The 25,912-nt window shown below is 48.6% G+C and overlaps 1 protein-coding gene across 1 annotated transcript; it reads left to right on the top strand.

Moving 5' to 3' along the window:
• On the top strand, positions 1–25,745 carry SYNC (syncoilin, intermediate filament protein). Its single transcript, XM_030941798.1, is given in 5 exon segments — positions 1–159; positions 8,831–9,575; positions 9,577–10,011; positions 22,225–22,349; positions 25,020–25,745. Coding segments are annotated over 5 exon segments (1,431 nt in total). The 5' UTR covers positions 1–106; the 3' UTR covers positions 25,093–25,745.
• The last annotated feature ends 167 nt before the right edge of the window (positions 25,746–25,912 follow it).

Below are 25,912 nucleotides of genomic sequence, written 5' to 3'. Positions count from 1 at the left end.
TCCGGTGTCGGCTGCAGCTGGCAGTGCGGCGAGCGCGGGCGCCGGAGCGAGGGGCCCGCGGGCCCGGCTATTAATAACGCGGCCGCCAGCCCGGGGTCGCGCAGCCATGGCCAGCCCGGAGCCCCGGCGCGGCGGGGACGGCGCCGCCCAGGCCGCGAGGTAGGACCGTGCCGGGCCCGCGTCGCCGCCCCAGTGGGGAGGGAGTGCTGCTGGACGGGTTCCCTTTCCCCCGACCGCGAGCGTCTTTCGCCTGCCTAGGGGTAGTGGTCCAGCCGGGGTGGGGCACTGGAGCCGCCTCGTGAGGGGACATGGGGAGTCGGGGTCCTGGCACCTCCGTTTGTCTGTGGCTTTTTGTAATACCCCTCCCCCTCCCGGGGCTGCATGAGAATTAACCCTTCCGGGCGAGTGGGCATCCACCGCCCAAGTGCCATTTGGCCAATAGCAGCCAAAGACACTTCTCGCTTGCCTTCATTCCTCCCTGCAAATGTCAGCTGGAGACGGAGGCCTCCCCTGCTGAATTGGCGGTGTGGAAGCCACTTGGTGCAAGGCTGGGCATTTGCCAGCTTGAAGTTAAGAGTCTGTCAGGACTTGTTCTCTCCGGTCTTGCCTGGGATAGATGGGGGAAGGGGCCAGGGGCCCTCCCCACTATCCCTGCTGGCAGGGCACCGCTGATTAGTGGGGAAAGGGACCTGTGGCTGAGGGGTTTGGGGTGAGAGGCGAGTATTTCTGTCCCAGGTCATACTGTGGCTCTGGGACTTCCCAGTGTACCAAGAGGTGAGGGTGCATCACTGTCACACAGGGGCAAAAAGCTGAGCGGTCTTACACACACACACTCACCCATACTGCTGTCCACACCTACAGCTACACAGTCAGACACATGGATTCTTGCCTGCACAGTGTCACATGCACTCCCAGCCACATCCCTGAACAGGGTTGGAGAGCTCTGCGGTCCTCTGGGGACAGGGACAGAGTGGCAGAGGCAGGCTGCCCAGGGCCCAAGGAAGCCTGAGGTCAGGGGCCCCAGCTAAGCTGGCTTCCTCTCCTCTGAGCCTCCTGTCATCTGCTTCTTTCCCTCCTCTCTCTGTTTAAAAGAGGCGGCTGTGTGAGGGCAGCACCCAGCAGAGGCCTGGCACCATGGGTGGGGTGGCGGAAGCAACACGATGTGTGCTAGCAGCACAGCTTGGAGGTCAGGAGGCCTGGGTTCTACTTTCAGCTTTGCCATTCGACCTTGGGCAGATTTCCTCCTTGGAGTCCATCTGGTTTCTGCCTGTCTGCCGTTACAGAGCCCCACCCTAGGATATAGAGCAGAATGAGAACTCTGCTTGTCCTTAGGAAACTCACTATCAGGGAGACAGACACATGCACTTCTGTAACTGGAGCAGTAAGTGTGAAGATGTGCTGCATACAGAGTATCCTGAGAACACAGATGGGGTTATCTGGGAGATACTTTATGGAAGACATTAAGTTTGAGCAGGGCTTGAAGGATGAGTACAAATTTGTTAGGTAGATAGAAGTATATTGTAGGCTGGGCGCAGTGGTTCACACCTGTAATCCCAGCACTTTGGGAGGCCAAGGTGGGCAGATCACCTGAGATCAAGAGTTCAAGACCAGCCCGGCCAACATAGTGAAACCCCGGTTCTACTAAAAATACAAAAAATTAGCCAGGCGTGGTGGCATGTGCCTGTAATCCCAGCTACTTGGGAAGCTGAGGCAGGAGAATTGCTTGAACCCAGGAGGCAGAGGATATATCGTGACTGCTGCGTGCCAGGCTCTATTATATGTGCTATATTTATCTCTTTTGAACCTCACGCCTATCCTAGGAGGGTGATAAATACCGCAGGCCTCCTCCAACCTCCACCACTTACAACAGTTGTGGAACCTTGTATGAGTTATTTACTCAGTGCATTGGCTTCTTCATCTATTACATGGGAATAATAGATGAGGATTCTTTTTTTCTTTTTTCTTTTGAGATAGTCTTGCTCTTGTTGCTCAGGCTGGAGGGCAATGGCACAATCTCAGTTCACTGCAACCTCTGCCTCCCGGGTTCAAGCGATCCTCCTGCTTCAGCCTCCCGAGTAGCTGGGATTACAGGCACGCGCCACCATGCCCAGCTAATTTTTTTTTTTTTTTTTTGAGACGGAGTCTTGCTCTGCCGCCCAGGCTGGAGTGCGGTGGCCGGATCTCAGCTCACTGCAAGCTCCGCCTCCCGGGTTCACGCTATTCTCCTGTCTCAGCCTCCCGAGTAGCTGGGACTACAGGCGCCCGCCTTGTCGCCCGGCTAGTTTTTTGTATTTTTTAGTAGAGACGGGGTTTCGCCGTATTAGCCAGGATGGTCTCGATCTCCTGACCTCGTGATCCGCCCGTCTCAGCCTCCCAAAGTGCTGGGATTACAGGCTTGAGCCACCGCGCCCGGCATTTTTTTGTATTTTTAGTAGAGACGGAGTTTCACCATGTTGGCCAGGCTGGTCTCAAACTCCTGACCTCAGGTGATCCACCTGCCTCGGACTCCCAAAGTGCTGGGATTACAGGCGTGAGCCACCACTCCCAGCCAATAGTTGATGAGGATTCTGTAAATGAGTGTTCATGTAAAATGCCTAGAATGATCTTGAACACAGTGAAGTCATTCCAAGGTGGGCGGCTCGGCAAGAGAATGATGAAAGGGCCGTCTGCTGGGAAAGCAGGGACTATTGAATATCAGAGTGGGTTTGGCTGACTGAACAGGTGCATCCTTCCTGGCCCTGGCTCTAGGAGCTCTGCCTTCCCAGGTAGTACAGGGTTGTTCTCTCTTTATCTGGTTTTTGAGAAGCTGCATTTCTCAGCTGGACACTGTGGGCTAAGAGTAGGAAGTGTAAAAAGTTAATGCATGCTCTGGGATGTCAAGCATTGGGTGGGTTGCAGGAATAATGTGAGAGGCGGCTAACAAAGGTATGTTTGGGGCCAGGCACGGTGGCTGATGCCTGTAATCCCAGCACTTTGGGAGGCTGAGGCGAGCGGATCACAAGGTCAGTAGTTTGAGACCAGCCTGGCCAAGATAGTGCAACCCTGTCTCTACTAAAAATACAAAAAATTAGCCAGGCATGGTGGTGGGCGCCTGTAATCCCAGCTACTCGGGAGGCTGAGGCAGAGAATTTCTTGAACCCGGGAGGCGGAGGTTGCAGTGAGCCGAGATTGTGCCACTGCACTCCAGCCTGGGCAACAGAGCGAGACTGTCTCAAAAAAAGAAAAAAAATACAGTATGTTTGGGCCACATCTTTAAGGACCTTGAAACCATGCCTAGCAGTTTGGGTATTTATTGGTGAAGTGGAGCAATAGTTAACTCTGTGTTGTAGCAAGTTAACTGTGGTGGTGTAGAGAATAGATTGGGGTGAGGAGAGGAGGAAGTCCTTTTAGAAGACCAGGACAGAAGTGCCAGTGAGACATGATGACTTGGAGTGGGGCCCTGATAGTGGGATGCAGAAGAGGGGGATGGAGGCCGGGCGCGGTGGCTCAAACCTGTAATCCCAGCACTTTGGGAGGCCGAGACGGGCAGATCACGAGGTCAGGAGATCGAGACCATCCTGGCTAACATGGTGAAACCCCGTCTCCACTAAAAAATACAAAAAACTAGCTGGGCGAGGTGGTGGGCGCCTGTAGTCCCAGCTACTCGGGAGGCTGAGGCAGGAGAATGGCGTAAAACCGGAGAGGCGGAGCTTGCAGTGAGCTGAGATGCGGCCACTGCACTCCAGCCTGGGCGACAGAGCCAGACTCTGTCTCAAAAAAAAAAAAAAAAAAAAAAAGAAGAGGGGGATGGAGACTGTAGTCATTCTAAGATAGAAAGGTTACTTTTTGGCCGGGCGTGGTGACTCATGCCTGTAATCCCAGCACTTTGGGAGGCCGAGGCAGGTGGATCATGAGGTCAGGAGATTGAGACCATCCTGGCCAACATGGTGAAACCCTGTCTCTACTAAATATACAAAAATCAGCGGGGCGTGGTGGTGTGGACCTATAGTCCCAGCTACTCAGGAGGCTGAGGCAGGAGAATCACTTGAACCCAGGAGGCAGAGGTTGCAGTGAGCTGAGATCACGCCACTGCACTCTAGCCTGGGCGACAGAGTGAGACTCCATCTCAAAAAGAAAAAGAAAAGAAAGGTCACTTCTCAGTGAACTGGCTATACAGGGGAGGGAAAGAGCTGTCTGAAGATTTCTTGCCTATGGCCGGATGTGGTGGCTCATGCCTATAATCCCAGGACTTTGGGAGGTCTAGGTGGGAGGATTGCTTGAGCTCAGGAGTTTGAGACCAGCCTGAGCAACATAGTGAGACTTCATCTCTACAAAAAGTTAAATAATTAGCGGGTGTGGTGCTACATGCCTGTAGTCCTAGCTACCCAGGAGGCTGAGGCAGGAGGATGGCTTGAGCCAGGGAGGTTGGGGCTGCAGTGAGCTATGATCACGCCACTGTACTCACTCCTGGGTGACAGAGGGAGACTCCATCTCAAAAAAAAAACAAAAAACAAAAAACAAAAAACAGAGACAGGAAAGACCAAAGCCATTTGCATTTGTGCGGCAAAGCAGCAAGAGAGCACTCCCCATTGGCAACTGACTGAGCTGGCAGGCAATAGGCAGCTGGGTCAAAGAGCTCAGATGTCGGAATGATAGAATCTGACTTCAAGAGCCTTTGACAGGCTAGAAGGGTGGGCCAGTTCTAACAAGATGAACTTTTACAGAAACAAGAAATGTTGCTTACAAGCACTTGGTATGAAAAACTTTTTTTTTTTTTTTTTTTTTGAGACATAGTCTCGCTCTTTCGCCCAGGCTGGAGTGCAGTGGTGCGATCTCGGCTCACTGCAAGCTCCTCCGCCTCCTGGGTTCACACCATTCTTCTGCCTCAGCCTCCCCAGTAGCTGGGACTACAGGCGCCTGCCACCGTGCCCAGCTAATTTTTGGGTTTTTTTTTTTGCATTTTTAGTAGAGACAGGGTTTCACCGTGTTAGCCAGGCTGGTCTCGATTTCCTGACCTCGTGATCCACCTGCCTCAGCCTCCCAAAGTGCTGGGATTACCAGCGTGAACCACTGTGCCCGGCCTGCTTTTTTTTTTTTTTTTTTTGAGATGGAGTCCTGGCCTGTCGCCCAGGCTGTGGTGTGATCTCGCTGCAACCTCTAATTCCCATGTTCAAGCCATTCTTGTGCCTCAGCCTCCTGAGTAGCTGAGGTTACAGGCATGCACCACCATGCCCTGCTAAGTTTTATATTTTTAGTAGAGACAGGGTTTCACCATGTTCGCCAGGCTGGTCTCGAACTCCCGAGCTCAGGTGATCCACCTGTCTTGGCCTCCCAAAGTGCTGGGATAACAGGTGTGAGCCACCTCGCCTGGCCCTGGAGCACTGCTTTTGATACCCATCCCAATTTCTAGCTCTTGGGGAACTTAAGAATAAAGGTAAATTAAAAAAAAAAAAAAATCCTCAAGAGAGTGACGGTCTGAAAGGTGTCACTTGTGTCACAAGGATATGACATAAATGAAGAGGGCGCTGGAAACCTGGACATGTTTGGAATAACAAAGATAAGCTGTTTTTTTTTTTTTTTTTTTGAGACGGAGTCTCGCTCTGTCACCCAGGCTGGAGTGCAGTGGCTGGATCTCAGCTCACTGCAAGCTCCGCCTCCCGGGTTCACGCCATTCTCCTACCTCAGCCTCCCGAGTGGGTGGGACTATAGGCGCCCGCCACCTCGCCCGGCTAGTTTTTTTGTATTTTTTTTTTTTTTTTTTTTTTTTTGAGACGGAGTCTCGCTGTGTTACCCAGGTTGGAGTGCAGTGGCGCGATCTTGGCTCACTGCAAGCTCCGCCTCCCAGGTTCACGCCATTCTCCTGCCTCAGCCTCCAAGTAGCTGGGACTACAGGTGCGCACCACCACGCCCGGCTAATTTTTTGTATTTTTAGTAGAGACGGGGTTTCACCGTGTTAGCCAGGATGGTCTCGATCTCCTGACCTCGTGATCCGCCCGCCTCGGCCTCCCAAAGTGCTGGGATTACAGGCTTGAGCCACCGCGCCCGGCCTTTTTGTATTTTTTAGTAGAGACGGGGTTTCACTGTGTTAGCCAGGATGGTCTCGATCTCCTGACCTCGTGATCCGCCCATCTCGGCCTCCCAAAGTATTACAGGCTTGAGCCACTGCACCCGGCCTTTTTTTTTTTTTTTTTTTTTTTTGAGGCAGAGTCTCGCTCTGTCGCCCAGACTGGAGTGCAGTGGCCAGATCTCAGCTCACTGCAAGCTCCGCCTCCCGGGTTTACGCCATTCTCCTGCCTCAGCCTCCTGAGTAGCTGGGACTACAGGCGCCCGCCACCTCGCCCGGCTAGTTTTTGTATTTTTAGTAGAGACGGGGTTTCACCGTGTTAGCCAGGATGGTCTCGATCTCCTGACCTCGTGATCCGCCCGTCTCGGCCTCCCAAAGTGCTGGGATTACAGGCTTGAGCCACCGCGCCCGGCCCCTTTTTTTTTTTTTAAGACAGGGTCTCTGTTGCCTAGGCTGGAGTGCAGAGGGGTGCAATCACGGCTTACCACGGCCTCAACCTCCCAAGCTCAGGTGATTCTCCCACCACAGCCTCCCGAGTATCTGGGACTACAGGTGTGCGCCATCATGCCCAGCTAATTTTTTGTATTTTTTTGTAGAGATGGGGTTTCGCCATGTTTTTTTTGCCCACGCTGGCCTCAAACTCCTGGACTCAAGAGGTCTTGGTCTCCCAAAGTGCTGGGATTACAGACATGAGCCACTGCACTTAACCATGGTTATTTTTTATTTTATTTGTTTATTTTTTGAGATGGAGTCTTGCTCTGTCACCCAGGCTGGAGTGCAGTGGTGCGATCTCGGCTCACTGCAAGCTCGGCCTCCCAGGTTCACGCTATTCTCCTGCCTCAGCCTCTGGAGTAGCTGGGACTACAGGCGCCTGCCACTATGCCTGGCTAATTTTTTGTGTTTTTTAGTAGAGACGGGGGTTTCACTGTGTTAGCCAGGATGGTCTCGATCTCCTGACCTCGTGATCCACCCTCCTAGGCCTCCCAGAGTGCTGGGATTACAGTTGTGAGCCACCGCGCCTGGCCTTTTTTTTTTTTTTTTTTTTTTTTTGAGATGGAGTTTCGCTCTTGTTGCTCAGGCTGGAGTGCAATGGTGTGATCTCATGTCACTGCAACCTCCGCCGCTCGGGTTCAAGAGATTCTCTTGCCTCAGCCTCCCGAATATCTGAGATTACAGGCATGCACCACCATGCCTGGCTAATTTTGTATTTTTAGTAGAGATGGGATTTCTCCATGTTGGTCAGGCTGGTCTTGAACTCCCAACCTCAGGTAATCCACCTGCTTTGGTCTCCCAGAGTGCTGAGATTACAGGTGTGAGCCACCACACCTGGCTGACCATGGTTATCTTTAAGTGTTTAGATAAATTACATGGAAAAGAAGGTTGAAATATCTGATCCTAGAAGGAAGTATCAGGTAAATCCAGCGGCTAAAAGTTACAAGGAAGGACTGGGTGTAGTGGCTCAATGCCTGTAATCCCAACACTTTGGGGGGCTGAAGAGGGCGGATCACTTGAGGTCAGGAGTTTGAGACCAGCCTGGCCAACATGGTAAAACCCCATCTCTACTAAAAATACAAAAATTAGCTGAGTGTGGTGGCATATGTCTGTAGTCCCAGCTACTTGGGAGGCGGAGGCTGAAATGGCACCACTGTACTCCAGCCTGGGTGGCAGAGCAAGACTCCATCTGAAAGAAAAAAAAAGTTAAAAGGAAGGTTTTAATCTCAACGTTATAATTTTATTAGAAGGCCGGGCGCGGTGGCTCAAGCCTGTAATCCCAGTACTTTGGGAGGCCGAGACGGGCGGATCATGAGGTCAGGAGATCGAGACCATCCTGGCTAACACGGTGAAACCCCGTCTCTACTAAAAAATACAAAAAACTAGCCGGGCGACGTGGCGGGCACCTGTAGTCCCAGCTACTTGGGAGGCTGAGGCAGGAGAATGGCGTAAACCCAGGAGGCAGGGCTTGCAGTGAGCTGAGATCCGGCCATTGCACTCCAGCCTGGGCGACAGCGTGAGACTCCGTCTCAAAAAAAAAAAAAAAAAAAAAAAAAATTTTATTAGAACTGGGTTGGGTGCGGTGGCTTACGCCTATAATCCCAGCACTTTGGGAGGCCAAAGCGGGCAGATCACGAGGCCAGGAGTTTGAGACCAGCCTGACTAACATGGTGAAACCCCATCTGCACTAAAAATACAAAAATTAACCGGGCATGGTGGTGTGCACCTGTAATCCCAGCTACTCAGGAGGCTGAGGCAGGAGAATCACTTGAACCTGGGAGGCAGAAGTTGCAGTGAGCCAAGATCGCACCACTGCACTCCAGCCTGGAGACAGAGCCTAAGACTCCATCACCCACCAAAAAAAAAAAAAAAAAAAAAAAAAAATGGCATGGTGGTGCTACTTGGGAGGCGGAGGCAAGAGAATTGCATGAACCAGGGTGCAGAGGTTGCAGTGAGCCGAGATTGCACCACTGCCCTCCAGCCTTGGCAACAGAGTGGGACTCCATCTCAAAGAAAAAAAAATTATAATTGTGGAACAAACAGTGGTGCCTCAGGTATCTCGAGTCCTTGGAGCTGGATAAGCAGAGACCATATGGTGATGTCACTGGGAGGCTGGCAGGGGATCTACACAGTGGTTGGGTGTGTGAAGGGGTGGATTGACAGAGTGGAGGGAGCAGACGAGTGGCTGCTGACATCTAAGAACCTGGGGTAGTCTAGACCCGTGGCTGCTGGCTCCAGGATTGCACCATCCTGGGATTGTGGCTGCCTTTTCACTTTCAATCATTTCTTTTGCAGGAAAACAAGAGCAGAAGCCAATTCTCCTCTTCCAGAGAACTCTGAATCCCTAAATGAGGCAGAAGCCTTGAACCCAGAAGTTACTCTATCTTCAGAGGGGTACTTAAACCTCGAAGACATTCTCTACCTGGAGGACACAGGGGACTTTGATGAGACACTCTATGTGCAAGAGACTGAGAAGCCAGAGGAGGCCCTGTATATTGAAGAGGCCATGCAGCCAGATGAGGCTCTGCATGGGGAGGAGCCTGGGAATCCAGAGGAGACAGTGAGTATGGAGGAAACCATGGAGCCAGATTGGATGCAGTTTGTGGAGGGGCCTGTGGAGCCAGGAAAGCCCACAAACCCAGAGCAGGTTGTTTATGAGGGAGAGACAGTCACAAAGGCGGAGAAATCTAACCCTGAGGAGAGCCTCAGAGCCGAGCCGAGCCCCAGCATAGAGGAGAACCTGAGCATAGAGGACCTGGAATTGCTAGAAGGGCGTTTCCAGCAGTGTGTCCAAGCTGTGGCCCAGCTGGAAGAGGAGAGGGATCAGCTCATCCATGAGCTTGTATTGCTCCGGGAACCAGCCCTGCAGGAGGTACAGCAGGTCCATCAGGACATCCTGGCTGCCTACAAGCTCCATGCCCAAGCAGAGCTGGAGAGAGATGGCCTAAGGGAGGAGATCCGGCTGGTCAAGCAGAAGCTTTTCAAGGTGATGAAGGAATGTGTGGCCTACCAATACCAGCTGGAGTGCCGCCAGCAGGACTGTGGCTCAGTTTGCTGATTTCCGGGAAGTGCTGACTACGAGGGCAACCCAACTCTCAGAGGAACTGGCCCAGCTCCGGGATGCCTATCAGAAGCAGAAGGAGCAGTTGCGGCAACAACTAGAAGCCCCTCCAAGCCAGAGGGATGGGCACTTTCTCCAGGAAAGCCGGCGACTCTCTGCCCAGTTTGAAAATCTCATGGCAGAGAGCCGCCAGGGCCTGGAGGAGGAGTATGAGCCTCAGCTCCTGCGGCTCCTAGAGAGGAAAGAAGCTGGGACCAAAGCTCTGCAGAAAACCCAGGCTGAGATCCAGGAGATGAAGGAGGCTCTGAGACCCTTGCAAGCAGAGGCCCGGCAGCTCCACCTGCAAAACAGGAACCTGGAGGACCAGATCTCACTTGTGAGGCAAAAACGAGATGAAGAGGTTCAGCAGTACAGGGTAGGCCCATTGGACATGACAGGAACTGACGTCTTTTAACCTGGGGAAAGAGCGGCCAGAGTCCAAGGTCTTTGGGGCTGAAGGATAGTGTCACATGTAGGAGCAAAAATTTGTTCTTTGGGGCCATGCAATTCTTTTCTCCATTCTTCATTCATTCAGGCCCATGCTAGGGACTAAAGGTTATCTGCACTCTGGTTTTTTTTTTTTTTTTTTTTGAGACGGAGTCTCAGTCTTGCTCTGTCTCCTAGGCTGGAGTGCAGTGGCGCGATCTCAGCTGACTATAAGTTCTGCCTCCCAGGTTCATGCCATTCTCCTGCCTCAGCCTTCTGAGTAGCTGGGACTACAGGCGCCTGCCACCACGCCCGGCTATTTTTTTGTATTTTTAGTAGAGACAGGGTTTCACCGTGTTAGCCAGATGGTCTCGATCTCCTGACCTCGTGATCCACCTGCCTCAGCCTCCCAAAGTGCTGGGATTACAGGTGTGAGCCACCGCGCCCGGCCAGCACTCTATGTTTTTATTTTGTTTGTTTGTTTTTTGAGACGGAGTCTCGCTCTGTCGCCCAGGCTGGAGTGCAGTGGCTGGATCTCAGCTCACTGCAAGCTCCGCCTCCCGGGTTTACGCCATTCTCCTGCCTCAGCCTCCCGAGTAGCTGGGACTACAGGCGCCCGCTACCTCGCCCGGCTAGTTTTTTTTTTTTTTTTTTTTTTTTTTTTTGTATATTTTAGTAGAGACGGGGTTTCACCGGGTTAGCCAGGATGGTCTCGATCTCCTGACCTTGTGATCCGCCCGTCTCGGCCTCCCAAAGTGCTGAGATTACAGGCTTGAGCCACCGCGCCTGGCCACTCTGTGTTTTTTTGTGACAGGGTCTTGCTGTCACTTAGGCTGATGCAGTGGCATGATCACAGCTCACTGCAGCCTCGACCTCTCAGGTTCAAGCGATCCTCCCACCTCACCCTCTTGAGTAGCTGGGACTACAATCGTGCACCACCATGCCCAGCTAATTTTTTCTATTTTGAGACAGGTGCAGTCTTGTGGGCTCACTGCTGCCTCAACCTCCTGGGCTCAAGCGATCTTCCTGCCTTAGCGCCCCCAAGCAGCTGGGACTACAAGTGTGTGCCACCACACCTGGCTAATTTTTTGTAGAGACAGGGTTTCACCATGTGCCCCAGGCTGAGTTTGAACTCCTGAGCTCAAGCTATCCGCCTGCCTTGGCCTCCCAAAGAGCTAGGATTATAGGTGTGAGCCACTGCGGCCGGCCAATTTTTGTATTTTTTGTAGACAGGGTTTTGCTATGTTGCCCAGGCTGGTCTTGAAATTATGGGCTCAAGTACTTTTAATGGCAAAAGCTGCAATTAATTTTGCACCAACCTTAATAGAATCCTCTAATCTTCATTTTCCTTTTATGTGCATTTGTCCCCATCTCTCTTGCATTCAAGTTATTTCTGATTAAGTGTGAGCCAGTTTTAATCTGTTTTTAGAACAGAGTGGGATATAAATACTAAGTGAATAAACAATTACGTAGTCCCTCCTAGACTGTGGACTTTCAGAAGGTAGGGAATACATTTTACTTGTCGTTCTATTACTCTCTGCTACTCAAGGCTCAGAGCACATGTGCTGCTGGGCACTAATGAGAAAACTGTAGTGTGGTGCTCTAAGCAGTGTTTTAATCTTTTGAAATACTGATTCCTTTGGATAAACTTAAAAATCTATGTCCTCCCACAGATTTTGATATGCCCTTAAAGGAACAAGTTTCCCTGTTGAAATGGCTGCATTCACTTCACTGAAGATTTTGCCAAGCTTTCTGTAGTTTGTATTATGAAAACACTCTGGCCGGGAGCACACGCCTGTAATCCCAGCACTTTGGTTGGGAGGCTGAGGTGGGTGGATCACAAGGTCAGTAGTTTGAGACAAGCATAGCCAATATGGTGAAATTACATCTCTACTAAAAATACAAAAATTAGGGGGGCGTGGTGGCATGTGCCTGTAGTCCCAGCTACTTGGGAGGCTGAGGCAGGAGAATCGCTTGAACCCGGGAGACAGAGGTTGCAGTGAGTTGAGATTGTGCCACTGCATTCCAGCCTGGGTGACAAAGTGAGACTCTGTCTCAAAAAAAAAAAAAAAGAAAAGAAAAAAGAAAACACTGTGGTTTTGGGGGTCATAATACTGAATGTTTTTTATTTTATTCATTTATTTATTTTTGAGATGGAGGCCTGCTCTTTCACCTAGGCTGGAGCGCCCTGGAGCAATCTCAGCTTACTGCAAACTCTACCTTCTGGGTTCAAGTAATTCTCTTGTTTTTCTTTTCTTTTTTTTTTTTTTGAGACGGAGTCTCGCTCTGTCACCCAGGCTGGAGTGCTGTGGCCGGATCTCAGCTCACTGCAAGCTCCGCCTCCTGGGTTTATGCCATTCTCCTGTCTCAGCCTCCCGGGTAGCTGGGACTACAGGCACTGCCACGTCGCCCGGCTAGTTTTTTGTAGTTTTTAGTAGAGACGGGGTTTCACCGTGTTAGCCAGGATGGTCTCGATCTCCTGACCTCGTGATCCACCTGTCTCGGCCTCCCAAAGTGCTGGGATTACAGGCTTGAGCCACCGTGCCCGGCCAATTCTCTTGTTTCAGCCTCCTGAGTTGCTGGGACTACAGGTGCCTGCCACTGCGCCCGGCTAATTTTTTGTATGTTAGTAGAGATGGGGTTTCACCATGTCGCCCAGGGTGGTCTCAAACTCCTGAGCTTAGACAGTCCACCCGCCTTGGCCTCCCAATTATTTTTACAGAGTCTCACTCTGCCACACAGGCTAGAATGCAGTGGCACGATCTCAGCTCACTGCAACCTCTGCCTCCTGGGTTCAAGCAATCCTCCTGCGTCAGCCTCCCAAGTTGCTGGGATTACAGGCCTGTGCCACCATGCCCAGATAATTAGTGTATTTTAGTAGAGATGGGGTTTCACCATGTTGGTCAGGCTGGTCTCGAACTCCTGACCTCCGGTGATCCACCGGCCTTAGCCTCCCAAAGTGTTGGGATTACAGGGGTAAGCCACTGCGCCCGGCTGTAATACTGAATGTTTTTAAACTCTTCATACTCCCCTTACCCCATTTTAAAAAAATTGTTCGCAATCTAGTGAAAAGTAATTTATTTAGCATCAATACTATCCATAACACCCAGTACTCAGATAGAGTATTAATGTATTAATGAGATACAACATTAATAATTGTATCTCAGGGTAGAAAGTAACAGGCGATTTATGAGAGGTGCAGGTAAAATGGCTGTGGGATAGATTATTATTATTATTATTATTGTTTTCTGAGACGGAGTCTCTCACTCTTGCCCAGGCTGGAGTGCAGTGGCGCGATCTCGGCTCACTGCAACCTTCAGCTCCTGGGTTCACACCATTCTCCTGCCTCAGCCTCCCGAGTAGATGGGATTGCAGGCGCCTGCCACCACACCCGGCTAATTTTTTTAATTTTTAGTAGAGATGGGGTTCACCATGTTAGCCAGGATGGTCTCGATCTCCTGACCTTGTGATCCGCCCATCTCGGCCTCCCAAAGTGCTGGGATTACAGGCATGAACCACCACACCCAGCCGGGATAGATTATTTTTAGCCACTGGTTAAATTAGAGAACACTTCATTAAAAAAGAGGTGGAATTTGGGCTAGGTATGAAAGTATAGGGAGAATCTAGACCAGTGCTGCCCAACAGAAATATAGTGCAAGTCACATAAATAATCACAAACTTTCTAGTAGCCACATTAAAATAGGCAAAGATTCAGCTGAGCTAAGCCCGAGGGGAGCAGGGGAGAAAATATATAGGTAAAAAAATTTTTAATGTATTTTATCTAACTCAACATATCTGAAATATAATTAGTAACTTGGCTGCAGGTGAAAAACTTGAGTTTTGGACTTTATTCAGTAGACTGCTGCATCATTAAAGGGATTTAATCAGGGAAGTAACATGATTGCCTTACTACTTTTTTTTTTTTTTCCTGAGATGGAGTCCGCCTCTGTCACCCATGCTGGAGTGCAGTGGCACAATCTCGGCTTGCTGCAACCACCGCTTCCCAGGTTCAGGTGATTCTCCTGCCTCAGCCTTCCAAGTAGCTGGGATTACAGGCGCCTGCCACCATACCTGGCTAATTTTTTTTTTTCTTTAGTCAGAGTCTTGCTCTATCGCCTAGGCTGGAGTGCAATAATGCAATCTTGGCTCACTGCAACCTCCACCTCCTGGGTTCAAGCAATTATCCTGCCTCAGTCTCCCGAGTAGCTGGGACTACAGGTGCACACTGCCACGCCCGGCTAATTTTGTGTATTTTTTTTTTTTTTTTTTTTGAGAAGGAGTCTTGCTCTGTCACCCAGGCTGGAGTGCAGTGGTGTGATCTGGGCTAACTGCAACCTCTGCCTCCTGGGTTCAAGCGATTTTCCTGCCTCAGCCTCCTGAGTAGCTGGGACTACAGGTGCGTAACACCATGGCTGGCTAATTTTTTGTATTTTTTTTTTTTTTTTTGAGATGGAGTCTGGCTCTGTCGCCCAGGCTGGAGTGCGGTGGCCGGATCTCAGCTCACTGCAAGCTCCGCCTCCCAGGTTCACGCCATTCTCCTGCCTCTGCCTCCCAAGTAGCTGGGACTACAGGCGCCCGCCTCGTCGCCCGGCTAGTTTTTTGTATTCTTTAGTAGAGACGGGGGTTTCACTGTATTAGCCAGGATGGTCTCGATCTCCTGACCTTGTGATCCGCCCATCTCGGCCTCCCAAAGTGCTGGGATTACAGGCTTGAGCCACTGCACCCGGCCGTTAATTTTTTGTATTTTTAATAGAGACGGGGTTTCACCATGTTAGCCAGGATGGTCTCGATCTCCTGACCTCATGATCCACCTGCCTCGGCTTCCCAAAGTACTAGGATTATAGGTGTGAGGCACTGAGCCCGGCCAATTTTTTGTATTTTAGTAGGGACGGGGTTTCACCGTGTTGCCCAGGCTGTTCTTGAACTCCTGAGCTCAGGTAGTCTGCCCGCCTCGGCCTCCCAAAGTGCTGGGATTACAGGCATGAGTCACCAGGCCTGGCCCTAATTTTTATATTTTTGGTAGAGATGAGGTCTTACCATGTTAGCCAGCTGGTCTCAGACTCCTGACCTCAGGTGATCATCCTGGCTCGGCCTCCCAAAGTGCTGGGATTACAGGCTTGAGCCACTGCCTGCCTCTCTACTTTTTTTTTTTTTTTTTTTTTGGAGATGGAGTCTTGCTCTGTCACCCAGGCTAGAGTGCAGTGGCATGATCTTGGCTCACCGAAATCTCCGCCTCCCGGGTCAAGTGATTCTTCTGCCTCAGCCTTCTAACTGGGATTACAGGTGCCCGCCATCATGCCCCGCTAATTTTTGTACTTTTAGTAGAGATGGGGTTTCACCATCTTGTCCAGGTTGGTGTCCAACTCCTGACCTCGTGATCCACCCGCCTCGGCCTCCCAATGTGCTGGGATTACAAGAAGTACTGGTGCAGGATGTAAAGTGGGCTAGAGATACAGAGCAATGGAGAATAATTAGAAAGCTACTGTAAGGAAGAGGTTAAGATGTTTTCAGATTTGATGATTTGTGCATCTTTCCAAGGATCGTTTTCCAAAGATAATCTTATGACACAAAGTTTTTAAAAAAATATTCAGAAGTCTGTCTGTCTATCTAATCTCTATCAAATGAATCTTTCTATTGATAGGAAGTCTTGGTCTTCCTGCCTCAGCCTCCCGAGTTGCTGAGATTACAGGTGTGAGCCACCTTGTCTGGCCTGAAACACTCTTGGTAGTATAATAGCTTCTCTTGTTGCTATACCATCATTAAAGTAGGAATCAAGGTCTGAAGGACCTAATTTTTCTTTCTGAAATGGCTTCCTAAACTGTTTGCTAAAGTTCTATTTCATCAACTTACTTTTTGTTTTATTTTTGAGATGTAATCTCGCTCTGTTGCTAGGCTGGAGTGCAGTGGCATGATCTTGGCTCACTGCAACCTCTGCCTCCTGGGTTCAAGTGATTCTCGTGCCTCAGCCTCCCAAGTAGCTGGGACTGCAGGCTTATGCCACCACACCTACCTAATTTTTGTATTTTTAGTAGAGATGGGTTTCACCATGTTGGCCAGGATGGTTTCGATCTCCTGACCTCGTGATCCACCCGCTTCGGCCTCCCAAAGTGCTGGGATTACAGGCATGAGCCACTGCGCCCAGACCAGCAGCTTACTTCTTAAGGGTGTCCCTTTAATCCTTAGGCTGTACTCCACTGTTAATGATGGCAAAGTTTGCCTCCATCATCACCTTCATCATCAATTCATTCGTTTCCAAGTGCCTAACTACTCTGGGCCAGGCAGTGAGCTATGTGTTGGCAATACCAATTAGAAATAGTATGTGTGCCGGGCGCAGTGAATCACGAAGTCAGGAGTTCAAGACCAGCCTGGCCAGCTGGGCGCGGTGGCTCAAGCCTGTAATCCCAGCACTTTGGGAGGCCGAGACGGGTGGATCACGAGGTCAGGAGATCGAGACCATCCTGGCTAACACGGTGAAACCCCGTCTTTACTAAAAAAATACAAAAACACTAGCTGGGCGATGTGGCGGGCGCCTGTATTCCCAGTTACTCGGGAGGCTGAGGCAGGAGAATGGTGTAAACCCGGGAGGCGGAGCTTGCAGTGAGCTGAGATCCGGCCACTGCACTCCAGCCCGGGCTACAGAACGAGACTCTGTCTCAAAAAAAAAAAAAAAAAAAGACCAGCCTGGCCAAGATGGTGAAACCCCGTCTCTGCTAGAACTAGAAAAAAAAAATTAGCCAGGTGTGGCGGTAGGCGCCTGTAATACCAGCTACTCGGGAGGCTGAGGCAGAATAGCTTGAACCTGGATGGCAGAGGCTGCAGTAAGCTGAGATTGTGCCACTGCACTCTGGCCTGGGTGACAGTCACTCACCTCAAAAAAAAAAAAAAAAAAAAAAAACCCGGGCGCGGTGCCTCACGCGCCTGTAATCCCAGCACTTTGGGAGGCTGAGGCGGGCGGATCACAAGGTCAAGAGATCGAGACCATCCTGGCCAACATGGTGAAACCCCATCTCTACTAAAAAATACAAAAATTAGCTGGGTGTGGTGGCAGGTGCCTGTATTCCCAGCTTCTTGGGAGGATGAGGCAGGAGAATCGCTTGAACCTGGGAGGCAGAGGTTGTAGTGAGCTGAGATTGCGCCACTGCACTCCAGCTGGGCAAGAGCAAGACACTGTCTCAGAAAAGAAAAAAAAGAAATTGTGTGTGTGTGTGTGTGTTGGGGGGTGGGGGTAACCCTCCTGCCCTCAAAGAGTTTGTACTCCAGAGGCCAGGCACGGTGGCCCATGCCTGTTATCCCAGCACTTTGGGAGGCAGAGGCGAGCGGATCATGAGGTCAGGAGATCGAGACCACCTGGCTAACTCAGTGAAACCCTGTCTAGCTAAAAATACAAAAAAATTAGCCAGGAGTGGTGGTGCATGCCTGTAATCCCAGTTACTCAGGGGCTGAGGCAGGAGAATCGCTTGAACCCACGAGGTGAAGGTTGAGATCGTGCCACTGCATTCCAGCCTGGGCGACAGACTCTGTCTTAAAAAAAAAAAAAAGTTTGTAATCCAGAATGAGGCATTAACAGACAAAATGAATGTATTTCATAAAATCTAAGCAGTTTTTTTTTTTTTTTTTTTGAGATGGAGTCTCGCTGTCGCCCGGGCTGGAGTGCAGTGGCCTCATTTCAGCTCACTGCAAGCACCGCCTCCTGGGTTTATGCCATTCTCCTGCCTCAGCCTCCTGAGTAGCTGGGACTACAGGCGTCCGCCACCTTGCCCGGCTAGTTTTTTGTGTGTGTGTGTTTTGTGTGTGTGTGTGTGTTTTTTTTTTTTTCGAGACAGAGTCTCGCTCTGTCGCCCGGGGCTGGAGTGCAGTGGCCAGATCTCAGCTCACTGCAAGCTCCGCCTCCCGGGTTCACGCCATTTTCCTGCCTCAACCTCCCAAGTAGCTGGGACTACAGGCGCCCGCCACCTCGCCCAGCTAGTTTTTTGTATTTTTTAGTAGAGACGGGGGTTTCACCGGGTTAGCCAGGATGGTCTCGATCTCCTAACCTCGTGATCCGCCCGTCTCGGCCTCCCAAAGTGCTGGGATTACAGGCTTGAGCCACCGCGCCCGGCCAGCCCTGTTGATTTTAACATGCATCCTGATCTGAGATGTTAAAATGTGACAGTCTTGGAATCAACTGAACATATTTCAGTGTTATAAGCACTGTAACAGCTGTAGTGATAAGGCACTGTCCTGATGAAAACAGCCCTGACTACCCCAACCTGGGCAAATGAGGGGACATTTCATAGATCAACAATAGCTAGTATGTACTTGAAGTTCTTTACACAAAATAATTCCTTTAGTCCTTACATCTCTATGATTAGGTATAAGGCATTTGAAAAATGAGAAGACAGAGGTAAGGCAGAGCAGTGATTTGTCCAGGGTTAGGCAGCTTGAGAGTGATGGAGCGAGGATGTAACTCCTGAACAATCTAGCTTGAGTCCATACTCAGGCTCTGTAAGATGCTTTAAGAATGAATTCATGCCAGGCGCAGTGGCTCACACCTGTAATCCCAGCACTTTGGGAGGCCAAGGCAGGCGGATCACCTGAGGTCAGGAGTTCAAGACCAACCTGACCAATATAGTGAAACTCCGTCTCTACTAAAAATACAAAAATTAGGCCGCCTGTAGTCCCAGCTACTCGGTAGGCTGAGACAGGAGAATCGCTTGAACCCGGGAGCTGGAGGTTGCAGTGAGCCGAGATGGTGCCAGTGCACTCCAGCCTGAGCAACAGAGGAAGACTCCATCTAAAAAAATACTACTACTACTAATAATTATTCACTGGGCAGGTAAGGGAGAGGTCTTCCAGACAGAGGGAACAGCTCATACAAAAGCATGGAAACACAAAAAGACATGTTTTGGGAAGTGAGCTTACTGTGGTGGAATCATAAGGAACGTAACTAGATCCAGCTGGGACTAAACATTTTTTTTTTTGAGACGGAGCCTCACTCTGTCTCCAGGCTGGAGTGCAGTGGCGTGATCTCAGCTCACTGTAACCTCCGCCTCCTGGGTTCAAGCAATTCTCCTGCCTCAGCCTCCCGAGCAGTTGGGACTACAGGCGCGCGACACCACGCCCAGCTAATTTTTGTATTTTTAGTAGAGACGGGGTTTCACCACGTTGGCCAGGATGGTTTTGATCTCTTGACCTCATGATCTGCCTCTCTGAAAGTGTCGGGATTACAGGCATGAACCACCACGCCTAGCCTATTAAACAGTTTTGGTTTTTTTTTTTTTTTTGGAGATGAAGTCTTGCTTTTGTCCCCCAAGCTGGAGTGCAATGGTGTGATCTCAGCTCACTGCAACCTCTGGCTCCCAGGTTCAAGTGATTCTCCTACCCCAGCCTCCCTAATAGCTGGGATTACAGGCACCTGCCACCATGCCTGGCTTATTTTTTGTGTTTTTAGTAGAGACTGAGTTTCACCGTGTTGGCCAGGCTGGTCTCGAACTCCTGACCTCAGGTGATCCGCTTGCCTCGGCCTCCCAAAATGCTAGGATTACAGGCATGAGCCACCATGTCTGGCCAGTTTTATGTATTCTTTAGACCAGTGGTTTCCAAAACTAAAGTTTTCTCTAAAGCTATGGACCTTCTCCCCCAGAATTGTACGTAGAATGCCAATATATAAACCAGGTAAAAGTGAGTTATTCTCGAACTGAAAAGTACCAAGGGCACTCCAATTTGGCCATCTTTTGGGGTTGCACAGAGAAGTCTGAGAACCACTAAAAAGCCTATTACCTCGAATATGAGCTCTAAGCCAACAGCAAATCCTAGCTCTATCACTAAGTTGCAAACGTTGGGCAAATTACTTAAGCTCTGTGGCTCAGCACCCTCACATGAAACATGAGATTAGTAATACTCCCATATCCATAGGGTTGCAAGGAATGAACTAGTAAGCCACTTTCCCACAATTCCATGACTATACATTGACTAGACCTCTTCTTCCCCTTTAACTCTTACTCATCCTTTAAACCCGTTTCCCTTCTTCCTGAAGTTTCCCGACAGGTAACCCTCCTGTTTTCACAGCACCTGTTACTTCATACTATTGCTGTAGCAGTTTCCCTTCTGAGTTGGGGAATGTATCCTTTCTGTCTTTGGCCTATGTAGAAAATTAAAAGTGGGAATGCTGTCAATGCAAGTGCTGGGGAGAAGTTAGTATGTGGGTTAGAAGGTGGCAGAAAACAAAGGACTGGCTGTCTAGGTGAAAGAAGTGGCAGGAACACAGGCACAGAGATCTGAGTTGGTCAGGCTATAGTAGTGCTATCACTGCAAGCCACAGATGTCATTTTAAATGTTCTGGTAGCTCTATTAAAAAAAAGAAACAGGTGAAATTAACTTCAATGCATTTTATTTAACCCAACACATATTTCAACATGTAATCAGTTATCAAATATTGACGTATTTTACATTCTTTTTGTGTGCTGTCTTAGAAATTTGCTGTGTATTTTACACTTACATCACATCTCAATTGAGACTAGTCATATTTCAGATGAGTCATACGTGACTAGTGGCTTCGGTACTAGTAGTCCAGGGCTAGAGGAAAATGTTCATATGCAAGAGTAACAGAGGTTCAAGTTGGAGGTAGGGGTCAAACTAGAGGGGGTCTGAATGCCACTAAATAAAGTGGAAAGCCTTTGAAGGATTGTGAGTTGACTGGAAAGTTAATCTAGTGGTTAACACAGGATTAAGAGAGACCATCCTTAATGCCACTGTAGCGATCCTTTCTTCATTTCATTGAGGCTGCTGCACTCTGTCACAGTTTATCACTGGTGGTGCAGACTGCTTTTCCAAGCATGCACTTTTGTGCCTTACCAACAGGTCTAGTATGTAGTGAGGACTGAGAAATCAGGACAGCAGTATGCAGATGCTTCCCTCTTTAGACGACACACTCTTAGGCATGGCTGGGCACTAAAAAAGGTCCTTTGACAATGTTGGTGAAAGCTGCGATTCAGCCAGAATATCAAACAGTGCAGGCTGATGTGCCACAGGTACAATGTCAAGTATGACTCAGAGGACAAATTATCTAGATCCTTTTCATAATAGCATTTACCGCAACTGGACTCCTTAGTATTCTTTAAAATGAGGTAAAGTCACTCTCCCTTTAAAAGATACCAACTTCACCCGTTCCTCTCTTCCCAACCCCCTCCTGCTTCCTTAAGGATCCATGCCAGCTAGCAGGTAAACCAGGGACTGACTTGCTGACATCTTCCTTACCTTATTCCTCAGGTATATATCCTAGGCAGGGACAATTTACAGAATGCATCCCAGACTGGTTTTGTAAGAATAAGAAAGTTATGAGGGCTCCCAAGGGTCTCCTGTGCATAGCATCTTCATCTTGCAACTTAGAACAACTAAACAAATTCAGTCTTTTTGTGTAATGAAAAAAGGATGAGCTAGGCGCAGTGGCTCACACCTGTGATCCCAGCACTTTGGGAGACCAAGGCGGGAGGACTGCTTGAGCCCAGGAACAAGACCAGCCTGGGCAACATAGCGAGACCCTGTCTCTATAAAAAAAAAAAAAACAAGAAAAAAGGATGCAGGAAATTAACAACTAGGATAGCCAACACCCTCACTAAAGCATCAATTTCCACATGATGTTAAGTACCAAGTAGAAATATCTCTGACTTTAAGGAGCTTTGGACACAAAAACTTTTCCTTAAACAAGCCATTTATTTTCTAAACAGGACTTCCACTAGTTGTGTAACTCTCCTAGAATTCTAGCCAATATTTAATAATTGTTGCCATACTTTAAGTAGTATATTATTAAAAACTACCAGTTATCTTAAAACTTGCACATGGAGGGAGAGGTATATGAAACTCTCAGTTCACTAACTAGACCAAAATCCTCCTCAATGACACTAAGGTTGTAATACTAAAAAGTCCCCATCACCCTCCCAGGAGTCTATTAAGCTGTGGTTAACAGACAAGATTCCTTTTAGGTCACCATTTTCAAAAGCATTGTCACTTTTTTTCCAAGACCAACCTCTCTGAACCTCTTGTTTTGTAACCTAACATATAAATACTGCTCAATACTGCTATGAAGATTAAACAATGAACAAAAAAGTGTTTTATAAATAAGAGTGGACAATGTCAGGTTTTTATTGTTTGGCTCATTAGAAATGTTCTTGGCCATCTCGTGCAGGAACAGCTGGAGGAAATGGAAGAACGCCAGAGGCAGTTAAGAAGTGGGGTGCAAGTCCAGCAACAGAAGAACAAAGAGATGGAACAGCTAAGGCTCAGTCTTGCTGAAGAGCTCTCTACTTATAAGTCAGTTTCCGCTGCTACACAAATCTCATCTAACACTGGCTGAGGGGATGGTGGAAGGGCTTAGGGAAAATTTTACTTTAGAGTCAAAAACAAAAGGATTTGGGAAATGATTTTCAAATTGTGCTTATCCACAAACACATGGAAAATGGCTCTCTTTTTTTAAAGGGCTATGCTACCCAAGAGCCTGGAACAGGCTGATGCTCCCACTTCTCAGGCAGGTGGAATGGAGACAGTCTCAAGGTGATCTTCGTGGACAGAAGAGTGGTGTTTGCATTGTTACTTTCCTAACAATACTAATTAATGTCTTAAAAACAACAGGCCGGGTGGGGGGGTGGCTCATGCCTGTAATCTTAGGACTTTGAGAGGCCGAGGTGGGCAGATCATGAGGTCAGGAGTTCAAGACCAGCCTGGCCAAAACGGTGAAACCCCGTCTCTATTAAAAAACAAAACTTAGCTGGGCATAGTGGTGGGCACCTATAATCCCAGCTACTCAGGAGGCCAAGGCAGGAGAATCGTTTGAACCGGGAGGCAGAGGTTGCAGTGAGTCAAGATCACAATACTGCACTCCAGCCTGGACAACAGAGTGAGATTCTGTCTCAAAAAACAAAAACCCAAAAAACAAAAACAACAACAAAAAACCCCTTAAGTGTGTGCCTAATGACAAGGGGATAACCCAAACCTCCAAAATGCCTGGGTCAGGCATTCAGAGTTCATTTGGAATGTTTGAGTTTCTAGTAGGACTCAAAATATGCCCTGATTATCACCACGAATTCTGTGGCATCTAGGCTTTGGGTATCTTGTTTCCTCACCCTACCCTACCCACCTGCTATTCTCAGTTTTCCTTACAATAGCAGAGAAGGCAGTTGTGCTATCAAAAATAATAAACATACCTATCCATTAATTTCCTTATTTAATATTCAAAGGCTGTGGTTTTGGGTAGAAGCAGAGATGTTCATATTACACAGACTTACCTTTTTTTCTGAGATGGAGTCTTGCTCTATTGCCAGGCTGGATTCAGTGGCGTGACCTCTGCCTCCCGGGTTCAAGTGATTCCCCTACCTCAGCCTCCCAAGTAGCTGGGATTACAGACATGCACCACCACGCCTGGCTAGCTTTTTGTATTTTAGTAGAGACAGGGTTTCACCATGTTGGCCAAGATGGTCTTGATCTCCTGACCTTGTGATGCACTCGCCTCGGCCTCCTGAAGTGCTAGCTAGATTATAGGTGTGAGCCACTGTGCCTGGCCTACACAGACTTCCTTTTAGACACTGACAAAACTGAAGGCATCTTTCTGACCAATCACCTATTCAGGATCCCTCCCCAAATATTTTACTAGTATATTCTCATAAAAGTTCTAGAGTCCCTGAAAGAAACTAAGGATAAAAGTCCGTGTCAAGTTGTATATTATACAGATGCCTATATATTTTATTCATTTCCTAAACTTACATCAAATTCACAAGTAACTTTTTTTTTTTGAGACAAGAGTCTCGCTCCACCCAGGCTGGATGGAGTGCAGTGGCTCGGTCTTGGCTCACTATAACCTCCACCTCCTGAGTAGCTAGGACTAGAGGTGTGTGCCACCACGGCCGGCTAATTTTTGTATTTTTAATAGAGACAGGGTTTCACCATCTTGGCCAGGCTGGTCTTGAACTCCTGACCTCGTGATCCACCTGTCTCAGCCTCTCAAAGTGCTCGGATGACAGGCATGAACCACTGTGCCTCGCCCACAAGTAACTACTGTTGCTTTTTCTAATTTTCTAGGATCTTACTATTTTTTTTTTTTGAGACGGAGTCTTGCTCTGTGGCCCAGGCTGGAGTGCAGTGGCCGGATCTCAGCTCACTGCAAGCTCTGCCTCCTGGGTTTATGCCATTCTCCTGCCTCAGCCTCCCGAGTAGCCGGGACTACAGGCGCCCGCCACCTCGCCCGGCTAGTTTCTTGTGTTTTTTTAGTAGAGATGGGGTTTCACTGTGTTAGCCAGGATGGTCTCGATCTCCTGACCTTGTGATCTGCCCGTCTCGGCCTCCCAAAGTGTAGGGATTACAGGCTTGAGCCACCGCGCCCGGCGCTTACTATTATTTTTTAAAACGTCTTTTTAGTAGAGATGGGGGGTCTTGCTATGTTGCCCAGGCTGGAGTAGTGGCACGATCTTGGCTCACTGCAACTCTGTCTCTTGGGTTCAAGCAATACTCCTGTCTCAGCCTGCTAAGCAGCTGGGATTACAGGCACGAGCCACCACACCCAGCCTTGAGGATTTTCTTAAACTGTGTTTGAATCCACATGACTGATAATATGCTTAATGTTTGCGAAATTATAACCTTGCAATTGAAGTCAATGATCTGCTAACTATCTTCGTGTGGATCAGATTAAAAGTACAATCTGGAAAAGACAATGACTAATCCAAAGAAATGAAACTAAAGAATTTCAGCCATCATAATTATACCTGTGAGAAGTTAACGTACCAGAGAAAACATTTATCCCTCCCGTCACCATCACATAGTTACCATTCACTCTATTTCACAAACAGGAGGCATCCAAATATTTGCTAGGGGAAAGTCATCCCTGATCATCCATAAATCACACTGTAACAACCTCTCCTCAACAAAGTCTGCAGTAACTAAACCTCAGAAGTTCATTGTTACAAACTTTTTATTTTTCTTTCAACCTTACAGGGGCTGTTTAGAAATATATGGCCAAATCTGTAACCCAGAAACAGCAAAAAACTTCTTAGCAAAGGATCACTAAGTACCCTTTGGACATACTCTTCCAAACACACAAGAGTGCCAGGAACTTGGCAAGCATTCATCCTGTGGAAGTTGCAAATACTGGCTGACCTGCTTAAAAAGATTGTTGAGTTCGCTGGAGGCAGAACACCAGTCAACTCTTTGCTGGATTCTATTTCATCTGCTGTTGATACTGATCTTAACACACCACGGAAAGGAAAAATGAGCCTCCTATCTTCCAGCAGCAACCCTCACACATGCACTGAGTAAAGGATGAATGTATGGACGCATCTTGGAGTATTTTAAAGAATGTATCTTGCCTTGTGTTGACCCAAACCAAAAACATTTTTGAGGGTCACATGTGGGGTCAAAAAAATAGCCAATTTCCATTACATGGATTTACAATTTCCATTCTTTTGTGCCGTGAGTGTTAGAATTTAAATGAATACTTTTACAAAGTTTACTTTTTGCTAAAGGATATGCTGACCCATATTGTCTACTCTTAAAATTGTGTCAAGTTAATTTTCACTATACTCTACAACAACTAGACTTGAAGAAAAGAAACCAATCGAGATTTGAATCTAATGGTTAACGCTATTCAGATTTTCCCAAGGATCTTACCTCATGCAAGTGGTTTTGGGTCAGAATGATCTACTCAGTTAAAAAACAACAACAGGCCGGGCGCGGTGGCTCAAGCCTGTAATCCCAGCACTTTGGGAGGCCGAGACGGGCGGATCACGAGGTCAGGAGATCGAGACCATCCTGGCTAACACGGTGAAACCCCGTCTCTACTAAAAAATACAAAAAATTAGCCGGGCGAGATGGCGGGCGCCTGTAGTCCC

The sequence above is a fragment of the Rhinopithecus roxellana genome, chromosome 12 (assembly GCF_007565055.1).
Source record: "Rhinopithecus roxellana isolate Shanxi Qingling chromosome 12, ASM756505v1, whole genome shotgun sequence".
Lineage (NCBI taxonomy): Eukaryota > Metazoa > Chordata > Mammalia > Primates > Cercopithecidae > Rhinopithecus > Rhinopithecus roxellana.
Note: the sequence above shows the minus strand (reverse complement) of the source record. Positions and strands in the feature narration are given on the sequence as shown.